Source organism: Octodon degus, unplaced genomic scaffold (assembly GCF_000260255.1).
Source record: "Octodon degus isolate 3935 unplaced genomic scaffold, OctDeg1.0 scaffold00076, whole genome shotgun sequence".
In the NCBI taxonomy this organism is placed as follows: Eukaryota; Metazoa; Chordata; class Mammalia; order Rodentia; family Octodontidae; genus Octodon; species Octodon degus.
In genome coordinates, this window is record NW_004524652.1 from 2,640,140 (window position 1) to 2,655,768 (window position 15,629).

The 15,629-nt window shown below is 55.6% G+C and overlaps 1 protein-coding gene across 1 annotated transcript in view; it reads right to left on the bottom strand.

Moving 5' to 3' along the window:
* Window positions 1-15,629, bottom strand: part of Tmem132c (transmembrane protein 132C) — a 185,845-nt gene that overhangs the window by 154,203 nt on the left and 16,013 nt on the right. The window contains exon 2 of the mRNA XM_004635960.2: window positions 6,976-7,873. Coding sequence (XP_004636017.1) covers window positions 6,976-7,873 — 898 coding nt within the window. The remainder of the gene's footprint in view (window positions 1-6,975; window positions 7,874-15,629) is intronic.

The window sequence follows — 15,629 nt, forward strand, 5'->3', positions numbered from 1 at the left end:
GAAGAGGAGGAAGAGGAGGAGGAGGAGGAAGATGAGGAGGAGGAGGAGAGGAGGAGGAGGAGGAGAAGAGGAAGAGGAGAAGAGGAGGAGGAGGAGAGGAGGAGAGGAGGAGGAGGCGGAGAGGGCTGGAGGAGACCAGAGCCCTGGGGTGGCCGCGCTGCAGGGACCGTGTGCTGACCAAGCCCCTAGTTTACGCAGCGAGCACGCAGCCATCAGAGCGCTGGGTGCGCCTTGTATGTTAGCAGCACTGTGCGCCTGTGAGACTGACAGCAGGGGCTGGCCAATGAGCTGGACGGGGCACCGGAAATCCGCGCACTAAGTGCTCCTTGCCTTTGTCCAGAGCAAAACTGACGCGGGGTCAGACTGAGAGCCTGCGGAACATGTATGAGTGCCTCCTGGGAGCCTGTCACCTCTGTAGTTGGGGGTGACATGGGCGAGAGTAGGCATGGTTTGGTCTGAATCAAAGAGCTTTCACTTCTAAGGAGCGATTTCCTTTGTGCCCAGAATTTGAGCTAGGGGTGGAACACGATGGAGGAGTAAGCACTCCGGGTCAGGAGAGGTACGGAGGAAGCGCGTCCTCAACAACGTTGGCGCAAGGAAACATGGGGCATGAGCCATCTTTCCTCCCTCTGTCCACCACATCTGGGAATGGATTCCTTGGTTACAGCCAGGCTGACATAATAAAGAACTGCCACCCTTGGAGGCCACAGTCTCCCCAAGGATACCTAGCAGTGTCTGGTTGTCACTGGGGAGCATGGAGAGCCACCAGCATCTGGCACAAGGAGGCAGGGGCACTGCGAACGCCTCACAGCGCACAGGTGTACCCAGGAAGTTGTCTGCCCGCCTCCGGTCCTGCTGAGGCGAGGGCCCTGCAGAAGACGGAGCCGGAGCTGTGCGGATGTTCCTCCCTGTGTTGGAGGTGGTGACATATCTGTCTACTGTGTACACATTCCTGTTAGAGCGTAATACGGACTCCCCGTGAGGATGCGTCCTTCACAGCTGTCCTTGTCCTGAATGCAGCCCTGAGAATTAATTCGCCCATCTCCTTGGCTTCTGTGAATTACACGTTTGGAATACGCGAGCCTGTTCCTAACGAGCAGGATGGAGAAGGGCCAGCTCTGCTTCTGGGCACCACATTGGGACGTAATGACAAGCAGGCCATGGGAGCTCTGGCTGCCCATGGTCTTCTGGCTGAGCCCAACCGGCCTGCCCACGAGCTGGGCGCTGGTCCACCACTAGGCTTCAGGGTGGCCGTGCCGGAGGAGCTTCATCCTTAGCATCTCAGGCCTTCAGGGGCACACGGACTCCCTGGGCGGCAAAGGGGAGCTCCACAGGGGCAGCCCAGGAGCCAGCATTTCTATCAACTTTGAAACAGTCACCAATGCCTGTAGGCTAAGGAACCTTGGTCTTTATTGCAAAGGGCTTCTGTTGGTGAGGAGATAAAATTTCTGAGAAAAGGAGACTCCATGGTGTAGACCTCATGTTCGTCTTCAGCGCTGTGCCCATTCAAGCCTGCTGAGTAGGCCAAACCCCGGCCAAGGGCAGGGCTCAGCAGGGCGCACAGACGGTCGAGGAGCTGGGCCTGGGGAAGCCCACGCTCAGGAGTACTGGGAAAAAAATCTCTGCACGTGTGTTTACACATGGTCAGCCATTGCTTTATTACTTCATCCTCCTTTCTAATATCAGGCTCCAAAGAAGACCATGGCTGCCAGAAACAGGCCCACTGTTATGGTTTGTGTCTAGTTGTTCCCCCAAAGCCTCATGCAGTCATGGGGTGAGGACTTGTAGAGTTTGTGTTAACTCATGATCCACTGGGATTATGTGTAATCCAAGGCTGGGATTATGGGTTTTAGTACTGCTGGGATTATCCATAGGTGGGTAAGTACTGGGAAGTACCCATAGGTGTGAGTACTTCCCCTATCCTGGGGCAGGCAATTTGCATTACAATGTAAGGTGGGAAGAGAAGCCAGCGGCTTGAGCTGCTGCTACTTCTCCCTTGCTCTTTTGCTCTTTGCCCTCACCATGAAAGGTTGCTTTCTGATCTGTGCTGCTCTGCATTGGACCCAGCTGAGTATGGACTGAAACCTCCAGTAACTGTGAACTAAATAAACCTTTCCTTCCTTCATTTTGAGTGTCAGGTATTTGTCCCAGCAACGAGAGAAGAGTAACTAAGACACCCACCCTTCCACACCCTGCCTTGCAAGGAACACGAGCTAGTTTTGTAGTAAAAGCAAGCAATTGCCTTTCAATTGCAGTCAGGAAGGTGTGAACAGCTTGGCTCCTTTCTGCCTCTGAAACAGGGGCATTGTGACATGGATTCTGCAGGGGAGTTCCACCAAGTGTCCACAGCTCTATGGGCTCTATGGGCCTCCTCAGAACTCCCCCAAGTCCCTGCTGTTCCTGAGCACCAGCCTGGTCCATGAGGCCCCATGGGAAAGGGCGCAGGGGAATCTGGGTTGTACCATCAGCAGACACGGTCTGGGATCCCACAGTCTCCCAGGAAGTTCCCAGTGGAGAAGGCCCGCACTTGCTGCCAAGGAGAAGTGAGTTTCTGGGCCACAGCTGCTGTCCCATCCCTCAGGCCACATCCATGGGTCCCTTGTGTCATCTGATTACTGAATGGCCTTTTCCTAAAGCCATGACATTATGCACCAACACTTGTTCTAATTAACCCGAATTAGACATGCCACCAGCAGAGGGCAAATCTGAGCTTCTTCCAGGCTTTGCATGTGGTTCCTCCGCCCTGCCCCTTCTGGTCCCTGGCCTGACGGCCTGTGGCTCCTTGCCCGCAGGTGCCCATGACGCAGGCAGCTCCAGCTGTGACTTCGGGACTCCTTGCATCTCTGCCGTCACTAGCAGGAGCCAACCAGGCCACTGCAATGCACGAGCTAAGCAGCAGCGGCACTCTCTGTTTAAAATGTCCCATTGTCCTCCTGTTGCACAGAGCAAAGGACAAGTCCTTCTGGTGGCCCGTGAGGCCCTGCCTGACACAGACTGCGGCTCGCATGAGTGTAGCCCTGCCTCTCCCCCTCTACCCTGCTCGGCCACGCTGTCCTCTGCCTGTCCTCCCAGCAGCCCTCCAGGAGCGCGGCCTCAGGCCTCTGCACCCAGGTCACGGCTGACTCACAAGCGTCCTTTCAGCAGGCCTGTGTGCCTTTCAGCGCTCTCTGTTCCTCTTCCCTCACTCCTTTTTGTGTAGCTGGCTGACCACCCACATTGCATTTTCATCCTCGTTTTCACGGTGTGCATGCATCTCCCCCTTAAGAGCACCAGGTCCGTGTGGGCAGGGAGCTTGCCATCGCTTCCCTGCTGCAAAACATTGCCCGGCAAGAGGGTTGAACAAGGATTTACTGAAGGAAGAGAAATATGGCATCTGTCCCAGTCATGTTTTTGTCACTGGGACAAAGCACCTAGTACTCATAAAGTAAAGGAGGAGAGGTTTAGCTCAGGGCTTTAGTCCATGGCTGCCAGGCTGCCAGGCCCGAACAGCATGCAAGACGGGCCTGGGGAGGAGTGCTGCTCACAGCACGGTGAACAGGAAGCAGAGAAGGGAGGGAAGAGCCGGGCAGGGAGAGAAAGCCTCCGGGCCACGCCCCCTCTCCCCAGGCCACACCCTTCTTCCCAGACCCTACCTCCTTACAGGAAGTCAGCCGTAGACACCCACAATCTAGGCACCTCCGCAAAGCCCTGCCTCTGAGGGAATTAGGCTCTGGGGGGACATCCAGATACAAACCACATTATTCATATTCATAGGAAAAGAAAGTATCAAAATAAACTGTGACAGCAAAGCAGAGTTTCACCTTTCCAGTGAGAAAAGGAGCAGGCTTAGAGGGTGCAGCCTGCCTTTCTTTTGCTAAAAATGTTGCATGAGGCATTACTATTGAAGGAAGCTCTGAGAAGGGGCAAGCGAAATGGCTTTATTATTTTCTGCAACTTCTTATCCATCTGTGATTAGTTAAAACTCTTAAAAAATGAATACAAAAGAGCACTGGGATACATCCAGGGCTTCGGTGGAGGGGACAAAAGGAAGAAGAGCAGAAAGATGTGCCACTTGGAGCAACACTGCATTTGACACACTGCCACCATCACTCACTTGTGAGTTCCAGTCCACTCAAGGCCCCAGGATGGCTCTCCAGTCTGTAACTCCCGCTTGTAAAGTGTGCAGTCCTTGCCTGAGGATAACGGAGAGAAGTTCTAGTCCAGGTGTGCGAACCTCTGCTCTCTAATTCCATGTCGCTGAGCTCCAGTCTGCCCGAGACACCAGTACTTTGACTGCTTATGTGTCTGGGTCCTCCTGTGCTTGGGGTCTCCTATGGGCCCTTGCTTGGTAGCCTTGGAAACGTTGCTGTAGGTCTAAGATCAGAGGCAAAGTCAGTGACCCAGGTTGTGTCTTGAACAGGAAGAGGCGAGGTGGACTCTGAGTTATGGGTGCAGAGGTCACGGGGGACAGAATCAGGCCCTGGCTCTGATGGCGGGGAGCCACACCCAAGTGTGACCAAGTCCCACATCTCCTTATAACCCTGTCACTAAAGGAAGATGTCATCCTTCTTTCAAAACTGTAGTGAAATGGGAGTGGGTGCGGCTTCAGGGACAAACCCCTATCTGTTGCTTCAGGCCAAGCTTCCTCATGGCTAGATGAATATTTAAAGACACCTTGCTGGTAACATCAACACTTCTGTATGCCAGACGCTGTCAGGAGCAACTTACGAAGAAGTGTTGGCCCTCTAATCCCTCCTAGCTCTGCGGCAGTGGTGCCTTCATGATGTTTTTAAGATGAAGATACAAATGGGAGTTCCAGAAGGAGGTTTAGCCTCCCAGATGCTGTGTGGGAGAGAGGACCAGCACGGAGGTCCTGCTCACAGCCATGGTGGAGGCCGGCACGGAAAGCACAGAGCACAGCTCCTCCCTGCAGTGGGTCAGGTCGGAGCCTGCCCCGTGCAGACCAAGGCTGTGGACCTTAGAGCCAGGCACATGGGTAGCTCTGCTCAGGGCCATCCTTGGTCGGCGACTGCAGAGTCTGCACTTACCAAGGACAAAAGTTAGCCACAGGCCAGGGGGGCGCTGCTGGGGACTTGGTAATGTCGCCAACCTTCTCAGTGAGACCGGTTCCCTGTCTGCTGTCTTCAGGTTCCAAAGTCAGCATTGGACGGGTTTATTTTGCATCAGCTAAAGCCAGCAAAGTAAAATGAGTACACTTAGACCTCTCAGATCGTGTCTTCCGCCATCCAGGGTGGCCGTAGACACTTGGATCCTTTCACCTGAATTGTGACTGTCCTAACCTCCCAGGCACAAGGTAATGACACTTTCAACAGCCCACAGTGCACTGCTGGAGGGGTCTATATCTTGGCACCAAGGTGGCAGATCTCTTGCTGGTGGTGTAGGAAGGTTTTCAGAGAACAGTGACAGGGATCGCCTGAATTATGAAATGCTAAATTCTGTAGCAGATGCAGGATTCCACAATATCCCTGAAATGAGTATTATAATAGTCCTAGGATCACATTCAAAAACATTGGCACATGACACTTTGCAAAATTAGACCACTTAGAAGAGAAAGGAGGGGCTGGTGAGATGGCTCAGTGGTCTAAAGCACCTACTTAGAACAAGCTTAGCAAATCACAGGGACCGCGGTTCAATCCCCCAGCACCACATGCCAGCCAGCCCTGCCCCCTGGTGGGCTGAGCTGGCCACACACACACTAAATAAATAAATTTTTTAAAAAAAAAAGAAGAGAAAGGGAAGGAAAGGGAAGGGAAAGGAGGGAATGGTAGAAGCAGGGGAAGGAGGGGAGGGAGGGGAGGGAGGGGAAGGAGGGGAGGGAGGGGGAGGGGGAGGGAAGAGATTTTCTTCCCTAGCACTGAAACAGAGCAACAAGATTTTGAAAGAAAAGGCATACAGATGAGAACAAGACAGAAGCGTCAGAGAAAATTATTTGACCCTGAAGACTGGGAAGTACTCTAAGCGGCTCCCTGAATCTCTGGACACTCTGTTTTCGAGCCTCAACACCCCACTGGCCGTGCCACCAAAAGCAAGCAAGCGGGAGCCGCGGTGCCGCTTGCCGCTGCTCTGCAGACGCTGTTCCGGGGCCCTCGGGCAGCATGTGACTCACGCTTCACGCTGGAACAGATCCGAGACACAGCTCTAATGATAACCTACATCCTTCTTCCGCATAACTTTAAAGGCAACCTATTTTTATAATTTTTATTTTTAATCTTTATTTTAAAGCCCATCTCAAGAAGTGCTTTTTCATTATTACAGCATGCGCATCCTCTTGTGGACAGCATCAGCCTGACGTGACTCTCGGGGCGTTACTTATCCTAGAAGTCAGCGGCCCCTGACCCGGGATGCTCGCAGAGAGGCGGAGCTGCTGCCGGAAGCTGTTTGGGGGCCGGCCGCAGAGGCGACGGGAGGCGCGCCCCACCACCCACGGGGGCCTCGAGGGGCTGTCTGTCTCCTTGCTCGCTTCTCGCCCTGCCTCGCGTCACTGCCCAGGTTTCTGCTGAGAGCGCAGCCCCTGCTCAGCACCGCGCGACCACCGGATCCCGGCCGTGAGCGCTGGCTGCGCTGAGCCAGCACACCGCAGCACGACTCTGGGTATTGCCAGGGGCTGCTTCCACACCCATCCAAGGGAGCTGCCATCCTCCCAGCGGCTTCTCTTGGGCTCCCTGATCCTGCGCAGTTCTCACTAACCTGGGACTGCGGATGTGCGTGCAGGACCCGACCAGGCAGCGAGCCTGCGCCCCAGCTGGCGCACCGAGCCCCCTCTCCCGCGTAGCTCCTGCCCTCCGTCCCCTCTGCCCGCAGGAGCGGAGCTGCCCTGTACCTGGGCACTGCGCTCCTGGGACGCGTGTGCTGGGGCTCCGCAGTAGACAAGAGATCCCTGAAATAAGTGTCTGTCACCTTTGGTCAGCATCCGTCCCCAGGCTAGCGCCCAGCTGCACCCAGCTGCTGAGGACGGTAGGACAGACCGGCACCTACCTCAGCACGAAAAGATCCACAGTGGAGTTGCTGGCGATGGTGACATAGGCCGTGACCACGTCCCCCTGCTTGGCCGGCCACGACGGCAGCCAGATGACCACGTTGCTGTCCAGCCGCAGCTCGCTGAGCTGCACGCCGTCCTGGGCTCGGTACAGCCGCACCAGGCCCAGGCTCTGCAGGCGCGATGCGGGCCCCTGGGCGCTGTCCTTCCCAGGCCGGATGGCGTTGCCCGTCCTGGCGTCTCCAGCGGTGGTGCAGTCCCCGCGCGCGTCCCCGGGCTGCACCGAGTAGTACAGCTCCACCGGGCTGCCCTCGGGCTGCTCCGCCGCCTTCCTCCTCCCGGCCACCACTGTCGGGGGGCTGAACCACGCGGCCGGGACCTCCAGCTCGGCCACGCACAGCCCCAGGTCCCCGGTGAGCCGGCAGCTGCCCCGCACCTCCCGGGTCTCGCGGAAGGCGAAGACGCGCAGGCAGGGCAGCCTCTCCGCGGGCCGCGCGTCGTCCCAGTCCCGGCCCACCAGGTGGAAGAGGACCTGCACCTTGGGGCGGCTCGGGTAGATCTTCTCCCGCAGGATGGAGGCCTTCAGCTTCCAGCCAAAAGTAAACCGGCCGCTGGGGCCGAAGGGGCTGGCGGGCAGCATGAGCTCCAGCGGCACGACCTTCTCTGCCCAGTAAGGCCCATAGCTGGCGTTCAGTGCGGGGGGCTGCCTGGCCTTGTAGGTGAAGAAGGACGCGACCCTGGCGTGCAGGCTGGCGTTGCGCAGCGTGTCCGGAGGCTGCGTTTCCTGCAGGAAGAAGGCGCTGTCCGTGCCCCGGATGCTGTAGCTCACCGGCAAGTAGGGCGGCAGCGACGAGGAGAATCGCTGTGTGCCTTCCGCAACCCCGCGGCCCTCTATCACTGACGGAGAGAAGAAGAAAGAAGACAGAGTGAGGCACTTCAGGGATGGTCAGGTCTGTAAGCTAGAGGCAGGTTTATACCTGGAGGCCCCCAAATCCGCCAGCTAGGACGTGGGGCTTGGGGAGGAGACCGGATTCTGGGGTGTGGGCTTATCCTACTGATGAGCTTATGGCTAAATGGGAGACGGGAAGTGGAGCCCGGTGGAGAGAGGCTGGGAAGGGCCTGTCTCCCTCCTCCACCCTTGGTCTCCGGCTGCTGCCTGCAACCCTGCCAGGAGCTGTTTCTCAGTGCTGGCCTGCCTAGGAGCCTTCAAACTATGGATTTAAACCTCTGCGCATTATGGACCAAATCAAGCTCTTTTCCTTTGCGCTGTAGAGGCCTGGTGTTGCGTCTCCGTGACAAGAAGGCAACGAAGATAGCAAGAAGCAAGCCGCGAAGTCCACCCGGCCAGAGCCATGTCACCGGAGCTGGCCAGTATCGTCCTGGATGGTGCCCAGAGCAGATATCTGGTGGAAATACGTAAACTGGGTTCTGTAGAGTGGGCGCATGATGGCAATTCGATACAGGTCAGCCTAAGTGCAAGCCGACGGGCTGCCATGAGGTACAATTTGCATGGGATTAAGTCACATTTACTGGCCCTGGGACATGACTCAAGAGAGAGACCAACAGGACGAACTCCACAGATGCATCCAAGAACATAGGTGAACTCATTGCACGATAAAGTTGGCATCTCAAATCTTGGTACAAGCAGAGACTTTTTAAATAAATGGTGCTGGGTTCAGTGGGCAGCCATTTGAAGAGAAAGATATTAGATTCATATCTTCCGACATACATAAGAATGAACTTCAAGTGGATAAGTGAGTTAGATATAAGAAAATGAAATCATTTTTAAGGAATAAGGAAAAGATGAATGAATTCCTGTATAACCCAAGTTTAGAAACATTTCCTAATCTGACCCAAAATTCAAATTAATTTTTTAAATAATAAATTCACCTATGTAAGTTTAGAAATATTGCCTTACCCAGAGTACCATGAACCAAATCAAAAGGAAAGTGACATACTGGGAGGAAATGTCTGCCATGCATAGATTGCATTCCAGGAGAGGCACAAAAAGCGTTAGCGGAGGGAGATCTAGCTGCTTGAGGAAAAATACAGCAAAACACACAACTCACCAAAAAGCATACTGAAATTGGCCTGATAGGCAGGAAAACTATCCAACCCCACGCACAATTAGACACATATAACTTAAAGCTACCAGTAGTATTTGGTAGCTATCAGATTGGCAGAAATCACGAAGCATGACACATACACTGATTAATCTAGAGACGCAGACCTATAGCTCATAGATTCTCAGGAAGTAAAGCAGCTTGATTCTTCTGAGAGATATCTGGCCACTTCTAATGATGTCGTTTTCCTGTGCCTCAGTGGTCTCTCTTCTGCAAATCCACCCTGACGAGTCAGTATGGCAATTTAAGAATACACCCCTTCAAGTCGTTCATCACAACACTGCTTTTCGTGGTAAGATGAAAGCAGCTTTTGCTATTAGGCTAACATGTCCCTCTACAGGTGTCACGGGTTGTACCTCAAGCTTCTCCAAATCCTCAGGTGCTCACAGGGGAGGCTTTTGAGAAGTGGCTGAGTCATGGGTTGCTATAGCTAAATGGGATGTAAGGGGGTGTCCCTGAAACCATTATTTGGAGGGTTTCTCTCCATCCCAGCTTCTCCCCCTCCCCCTGCTTCCTGGCCTGGCCTGAAGACAGGAGCCTGAGTAAACTTCAGTGTTTTAAGTTGTGGGTGTCTGAGCTGAGTCCCAGAGATGAGCCCAGGACTAAGACAGTAGGAAAGTGCTAGCATAAGGTGTGCTGCGAGTATAGATAGTTAAGTGAGGTAGAACTAGTACAGGTAGGCAGGCAGGGCAGGCCCTTGGGGGTGTCATGTGGAGGATGGGGCATGCTGCGGTTGGGGGGAGGGGCTTCCTCTGAACAAGGCAGCAATAACGGGAGCATGGGAGTGAGTGAGGAGGGTACAGGGTCTCTCAGTTGTCAGGTGAGGCCAGAATCTCTGAGCTGACAGTGAGAGCACCTCCTTAGGGTCAGGCCCGAAGTGTTCACGACAAGGTTCACAGCAGCAAAGGAGGGCGATGGCTGTTAGAACTCCTTGGCGACAACTCCAGGAGCTCCCAGAACCTCTAGTCGTCTCCAACACGATAACCCTAAGTTGTTCAGTGAATTAGGAAGAAACAACAGGGGTTTCCTGGGTAACTGGTCGGTGCCGCTTCAACCAAGGGGCCGGATTGAACATTGCCAGCAGCAGGTTGAATAAACATTGAGGAGGAAGTGCCCGAGAAAGTTTTTCTTTCTCTGAAGGACATTCCTAGGACAAGGGCAAAGTTTGCAGGTGGTCCCCAAGATAGCGAACAGCATTGCGTCGTCGGTGTTAATGTGCGCATTTGATGACTACACTGTGACCATAGGAGGGCTGCCGGTGTGTTTGGGAAATGGGTTCCGAGGTGTTTAGTGCTAACGGGACGTTTCTGCTCCTTAGTCTCAAACAGCTCAGGAGAACAGGGAAGACAGAGAGAGAGTGAGAGAGAGAGAGAGCGAGAGCGAGAGAGAGAGGGGAGGGGAGGGGAGGGAGGGGAGGGGAGGAGAGGAGGAAAGAGAAGCTCGTTCAGAAGCACACAGGGTAAACTGCTGACCTTTGAGGAACCAGGAAAAGCGTGCGGGGATTCTGTGTCCGCTCTTCTCACTACTTCCCTTAAATCTCACACTGTCAGTCTAAACATGTTTAAAGATATCTTAGGGTTTTTTATTCCTTATCTTTTACTAATAGAGATGTTATTCTACTTACTCATATTAGGGAAGATAATGAGAGAAATAATCTCGCTGTATTATTCAGAAATAATGAGTCCACGCACTTCCCGTAATTATCTCTAAACTCCTGGATGGCCTTTGATGGTCCTGACCACAAGGCACGGGGCAGTGGATTAGTCACCACCCTCCCCTCACAGCTGGGGCAAAGTGCTTGCCACTGACCCTGATAGTCAGAACGGGAAAGGCTGAGCAAGCCCACTGCCCTCCGCTGGTGGCACAGAGCTCTCTTCCAGGCCGCAGGCGCCTTCGGCCACCCTTGGGACACAGCGCAGGGTGGCAAGGGCCGTGGCTCTTCAGCTCCGTGCCTTGGGCCGTTGGCATCTACTCAACCAGGACACAGCCCCTGGTCCCCCGTGGGGCTCAGCCAGCCTGCAGATGGCGTGGCTTGGCCCATGGTACTTTAACAAATCTGTATGAAGTAAAACCACTTTTTAAACACCGGAGATTCTCTGGGTTTCCACCTTCTCTTCAACGCGGCAGAAAGCTGCACCCACAGCGGGCACCAGTGCGAGAAGATGGGCGCACTCCTCTGCTACTGGTGGTTGGGCCCTGGATTTGTGGTGTCACGTGATGAAGAACCCTCTTACGCCTCAGCGGTGCGCCTCGGTGTGAGGGCCAGGAGCTGGTCCCCAGCAGCCAGGATCTGCTGAGGGCTCACGCCGGGGCTAGAGCGTGTGCCCTCCAGGGAGCTGCCTGCCCAGCCCTCTGCACGAGCAGCAGACCACCGGGCTCCGGGCCTGACTCTCCTCCTGAGCCCCAGGGGCCCTTGTTTGTGCTGTTGGGAGACGCTACACATGAGAACTCCAAAGGCCGAGTTCTCCGCTCTGCACACCCAGGAAGGCCCAGCTCTGTGTCTTGTCCTTCAGGCTTTGCCCTCGGTTCCTCAACTGAGAGGCAGGAGGCTCCTTCCACTCCCTCCTCCCCAGCCTGGCCTTCGGCCCCCTCCAGCTACACAGCACCCCACCACATCCAGGCATCTTGCTTAGCCTCCGGAAGCTGCTCTAATCCTTTCCCGGCTGGGACATTGGTGAGGACATCAAAGTTGCCATTGGTGCCACAGCCAAATGGACTTGAGTGGTCAAGGGGGCTTTTCAGAGAAGCGGGTTCTCGCCTGCTCCTAGCCCAGGGCCGAGTCCAGGGGCACCAATGAGGGCCGCTTTGCTCCTCTCTGCTCAGCATGGCCCAGGGCTCCCATCTGCACACGTGTAGCTCAGAGTTGGCTTTCAGCTCCTGGAAGGCGCTGTACTGCTGGGGCGCTGCACCCTGGAAGGTGTTTCGGATCTCTGTCCTTCAAAGCAGATAGGGACACTCGGGACCTGGGTGTGAGGGAAGGAAACTGGCTCATAGGTGGGAGAGGACTGGATTTGGCTGTGAATGGGTGCGCAGCGGGCATCCCTGGGCGGGCTACTGAAGTGGCTGTGCAAGGATTAAGGGCTTTAAGCAGCGGGCCATGGCCACATGAGCGGTGGTGGTCCCACAGGGTCATGGTGGGGCTGTCGGTGACTGGCTAGCATCCGCGGTGTGAGGGCCTCTGGGCTCCAGTGCGTGCTTTCCAGAAAAGCTACTGGATGTGGCAATTAGCCTATTGATTTTTGCAAAATATGACAAGTTGCTTAACGTCCTTTCTGCTCAGCTCTCTGAAGGCAGGAGGGAGGCAGGAAGGGGGCCGCCTCGTGCGGGTGTGGGCTCTGGAAGTGGGAAGGAAGCGGCTTTCCTGGGGTCTCCTGGCTGTGCACAGCGCAGCTGGAGTCCACGTCGGGCTGTCGGGCCACATGCCGCTCTTGCTGCCTGCCAAGCCCCTGTAGGTGCTCTCTCTCTCTACTTCCTAGCTGCCGTGAGCCGAGCCCGGTCCTCACCAGGCCCTTGCACCATGACATTTCTGCTTGGAGTCAGCTGGCCACGGCTGGTCACACACCAGAGTGGGAATTTCTTTTGATAAAATTAGAATACTTCAAACAGCATCAGGAAGGAAATACTTCTCTCGCTGAGAAACTGAGCGTCCACGTCCAGGGCCAGCAGCACCTGCCAGCGAGGCAGTCGCGAGGAGCTCCCGTCCCCGGGTCCTGCACGCCCATCCCCCACGTGTCTCCAAGCCCTGTCTGTGGCCCAAGTGCCCAGTCACGCTCTGGGCAGCCTGGACTCAGCAGATTAAGGGCCCGGAGGTCGATAGCAGTCTCTGTTGTGTGCTTTCTCTGGAAGCGTTACCTCCTGGTGGCAAGAGGCCATCCCTGGGCTGCCAGGATGTGGTGAGCGGTGACAAACGTCCTTCCCTCCCTCTGGCTCAGCTGCACAGAGTGTCTCCCGGAGACAGGGTGGCTGTGTGACTCATGGGGAAAGCCCACGCCGACCGCGCCGGCCACACCGACAGCCCCGGAGCAGACAGCTGCCCCTCCCCCGTCCTCACAGAGACAGCACGTTTGCTCGCTGGCCCCTTCCCGTTACCCATTTTCCTTCTCTGGGCTCACCTTTCAGTGCCGGGGACACTGTGTCCTTTGCCGGCCACTCATCAGAGAGCACCAAGCCAAGTGCAGATACTGAGGTTTGAGATTCTGAGGTAGTAGACATAGGAGTGGGACGTGTCACTGAGCGCCAGGGCAGAGTGACACTGGGAAAGTGGCCCTGCCAGCCTGTGCAGTGTGCTGCCTTCCCTGTGGGCACCTCTTCCAGAGGCTCACTGGGCTGGGTGCTTCCCATGGGACGTCTCTGGGGAGAGCCTGGGCATGGAGGGCAACGGGGCCCAGATGCCAGGACAGGAACTGCTGAGCAGGGGTGGGCAGCAGGGACGCTGGGGACCTGGGCGTGAGGGAAGGAAGCTGGCTCGCGGGTGGGAGAGGACTGGATTTGGCTGTGAATGGGTGCGCAGCGGGCATCCCTGATGCGGGCCGCTGAAGTGGCTGCGCAAGGATTGAGCGCTTCAGCCAGCGGGCCACGGCCACATGAGCGGTGGTGGTCCACAGGGTCGTGGTGGGGCTGGAACGCTGCCGTCACCTTGTGATGTTTTGCCACTGCCGTGTCCCGGACACACCACCAGCCATGGAAGAGGCTAGCGTAGGTCGTAGCCCAGGGTAGGGGACAGAGCCTGCGTCACCGGTTTGTGTATTCACTGTGCTATGCTTTCTTAAAAAATACTCTTTCCCCTTATAAAAAAAATGTTAGCAGCTCAATGCAGTCTCCGGATGCATCGAGAAGCCGTGCGTGGGGACCCGTGTGCCTCGTCCAGGCCTGTCTGAGCCTTCTTTGACACTCCAGCCCTGAACGAGTCTGGAATGCCGAGATTCTCAGAACAGGCCCAGGTCCCAAGGTGTCACGTGCCAGCTAGGCCCTGTGTTCCTCTTCACCTGGACAAGATCAAACAAAAGGCCTCAGAATAATGCAGCCACCCAGGTGGCACTGCCGCAGGCACGCGGAAGGCTTTCCGGGACAGCAGGCAGGCCAGCGAGTCTCAGCAAAGGGGGACGTTTGATCTCCAGGTGGTGACATCTGGAGACACTTCTGCTTGTCACCCGGGGAGGAAGGTGACACTGGCATTGGGGCAGTAGGAGCCGACGATGCTCTGAGCAGCCCTACTGTGAAGAACTATCCAGCCTATGAGGGCTGCTGCATCGGGCGAGAGGAGCAGAAAGTGCTCAGTGGCTGCGGTGGCCCACAGGCAGAGGGGATGGGGAGGACACTAGCCAAAGCCTCCTGTGCTCCGGGAGGAAGAAAGGTATCACAGTGAATATCACTGGCATCCGGCAACATCTCCTGGGAATCAACAGGCCCCAGCTTCCTGTGGAATTTTCTCTTCAAACACCTTAGCCTCCCAAGCTTCGGAAGCCACACCTCTCTAATGAGAATCGCACACGAAACTCCTCAAACAACAACACAGTCCTCAGCAAGCAGCGGCCCGGCTGGGAGACGCTGCTGTTCTTCCTCCTAGAGCATCGCAACAGTGTTAATCCATTGTAACAGAACAATTTGAAAGCCCAAGAGTTGAGTGGTGGAGAAAGCGGGGCGGGTCTCTCTTCAAAGACAAGTCTGACACCTGGAGAGGTGGCATGTCCTGAGATCTGGGCCAGGTATCCTGACTCAGACGTCCCCTTGCCTCTTGTCTGCTCGGCATCAGCCACCTGTGGACTCAGCTGCAGTCCCCACACCTCTAAAGGAGCCTGGAGGGTTTGTCTTCCAGGCAACCACAGTGTGCTTGAAACACGAGCCAGCCGGAATCTGCTCCCTCCCTGTGTTGTGATTTATTGGCATTCCTCCACCACCAGGCCTCTCTGCTAAACGTGACACCTCCTTGTCTCTTTCTTGAAACAAAAGGCACCTTGATAAGTGGATTATTTGATTTCATTGCCTCTTATGAAACAGACCCTGAGTATCCTTTGCTGAAATTACAGAGCGTGGTCAGTGATTTTTGAAACAGAACCCTTTTAGACGAGTAGGTATGGGGATTCCCTCAGAGTCCCTGGGGAGTGTCCTCCTCGAAGATGGGATGGTCCCTCTGCTGTGGCTCTACCTGGCCCCATGGGGAGCATGGAGCCTGCTCTCCCGAGACAGATTCTCTCAGACCTCTGGGATTGCGGGCCAACCAGCCTCAGAATGGTTCCTGAGTGGACGCTGTGGGTTGCCCACCAGGCCAGCTGCACATCCAGGTTGGCACAGCCTTGGCATTTTCTCAAGCTTAGCTGTGGCGATGGCCCTTGCAGTGGCCCTTGGCCAAGGTTGCCCACCTGACCTTCTCTTTTCACCGGACCTCAGGTCCATAAGGGGGCTCTGATGGGCTTAGGCCAGCCGTCCTTCCCAGGAGAGAGCTGCTCTGAGCAAGGACAGTGTCCACCCAGGACCTTCCGTCTGTTCTATCCGTAGAACCTGCTCTGCCACATGAGCTCTTACCTTCATAG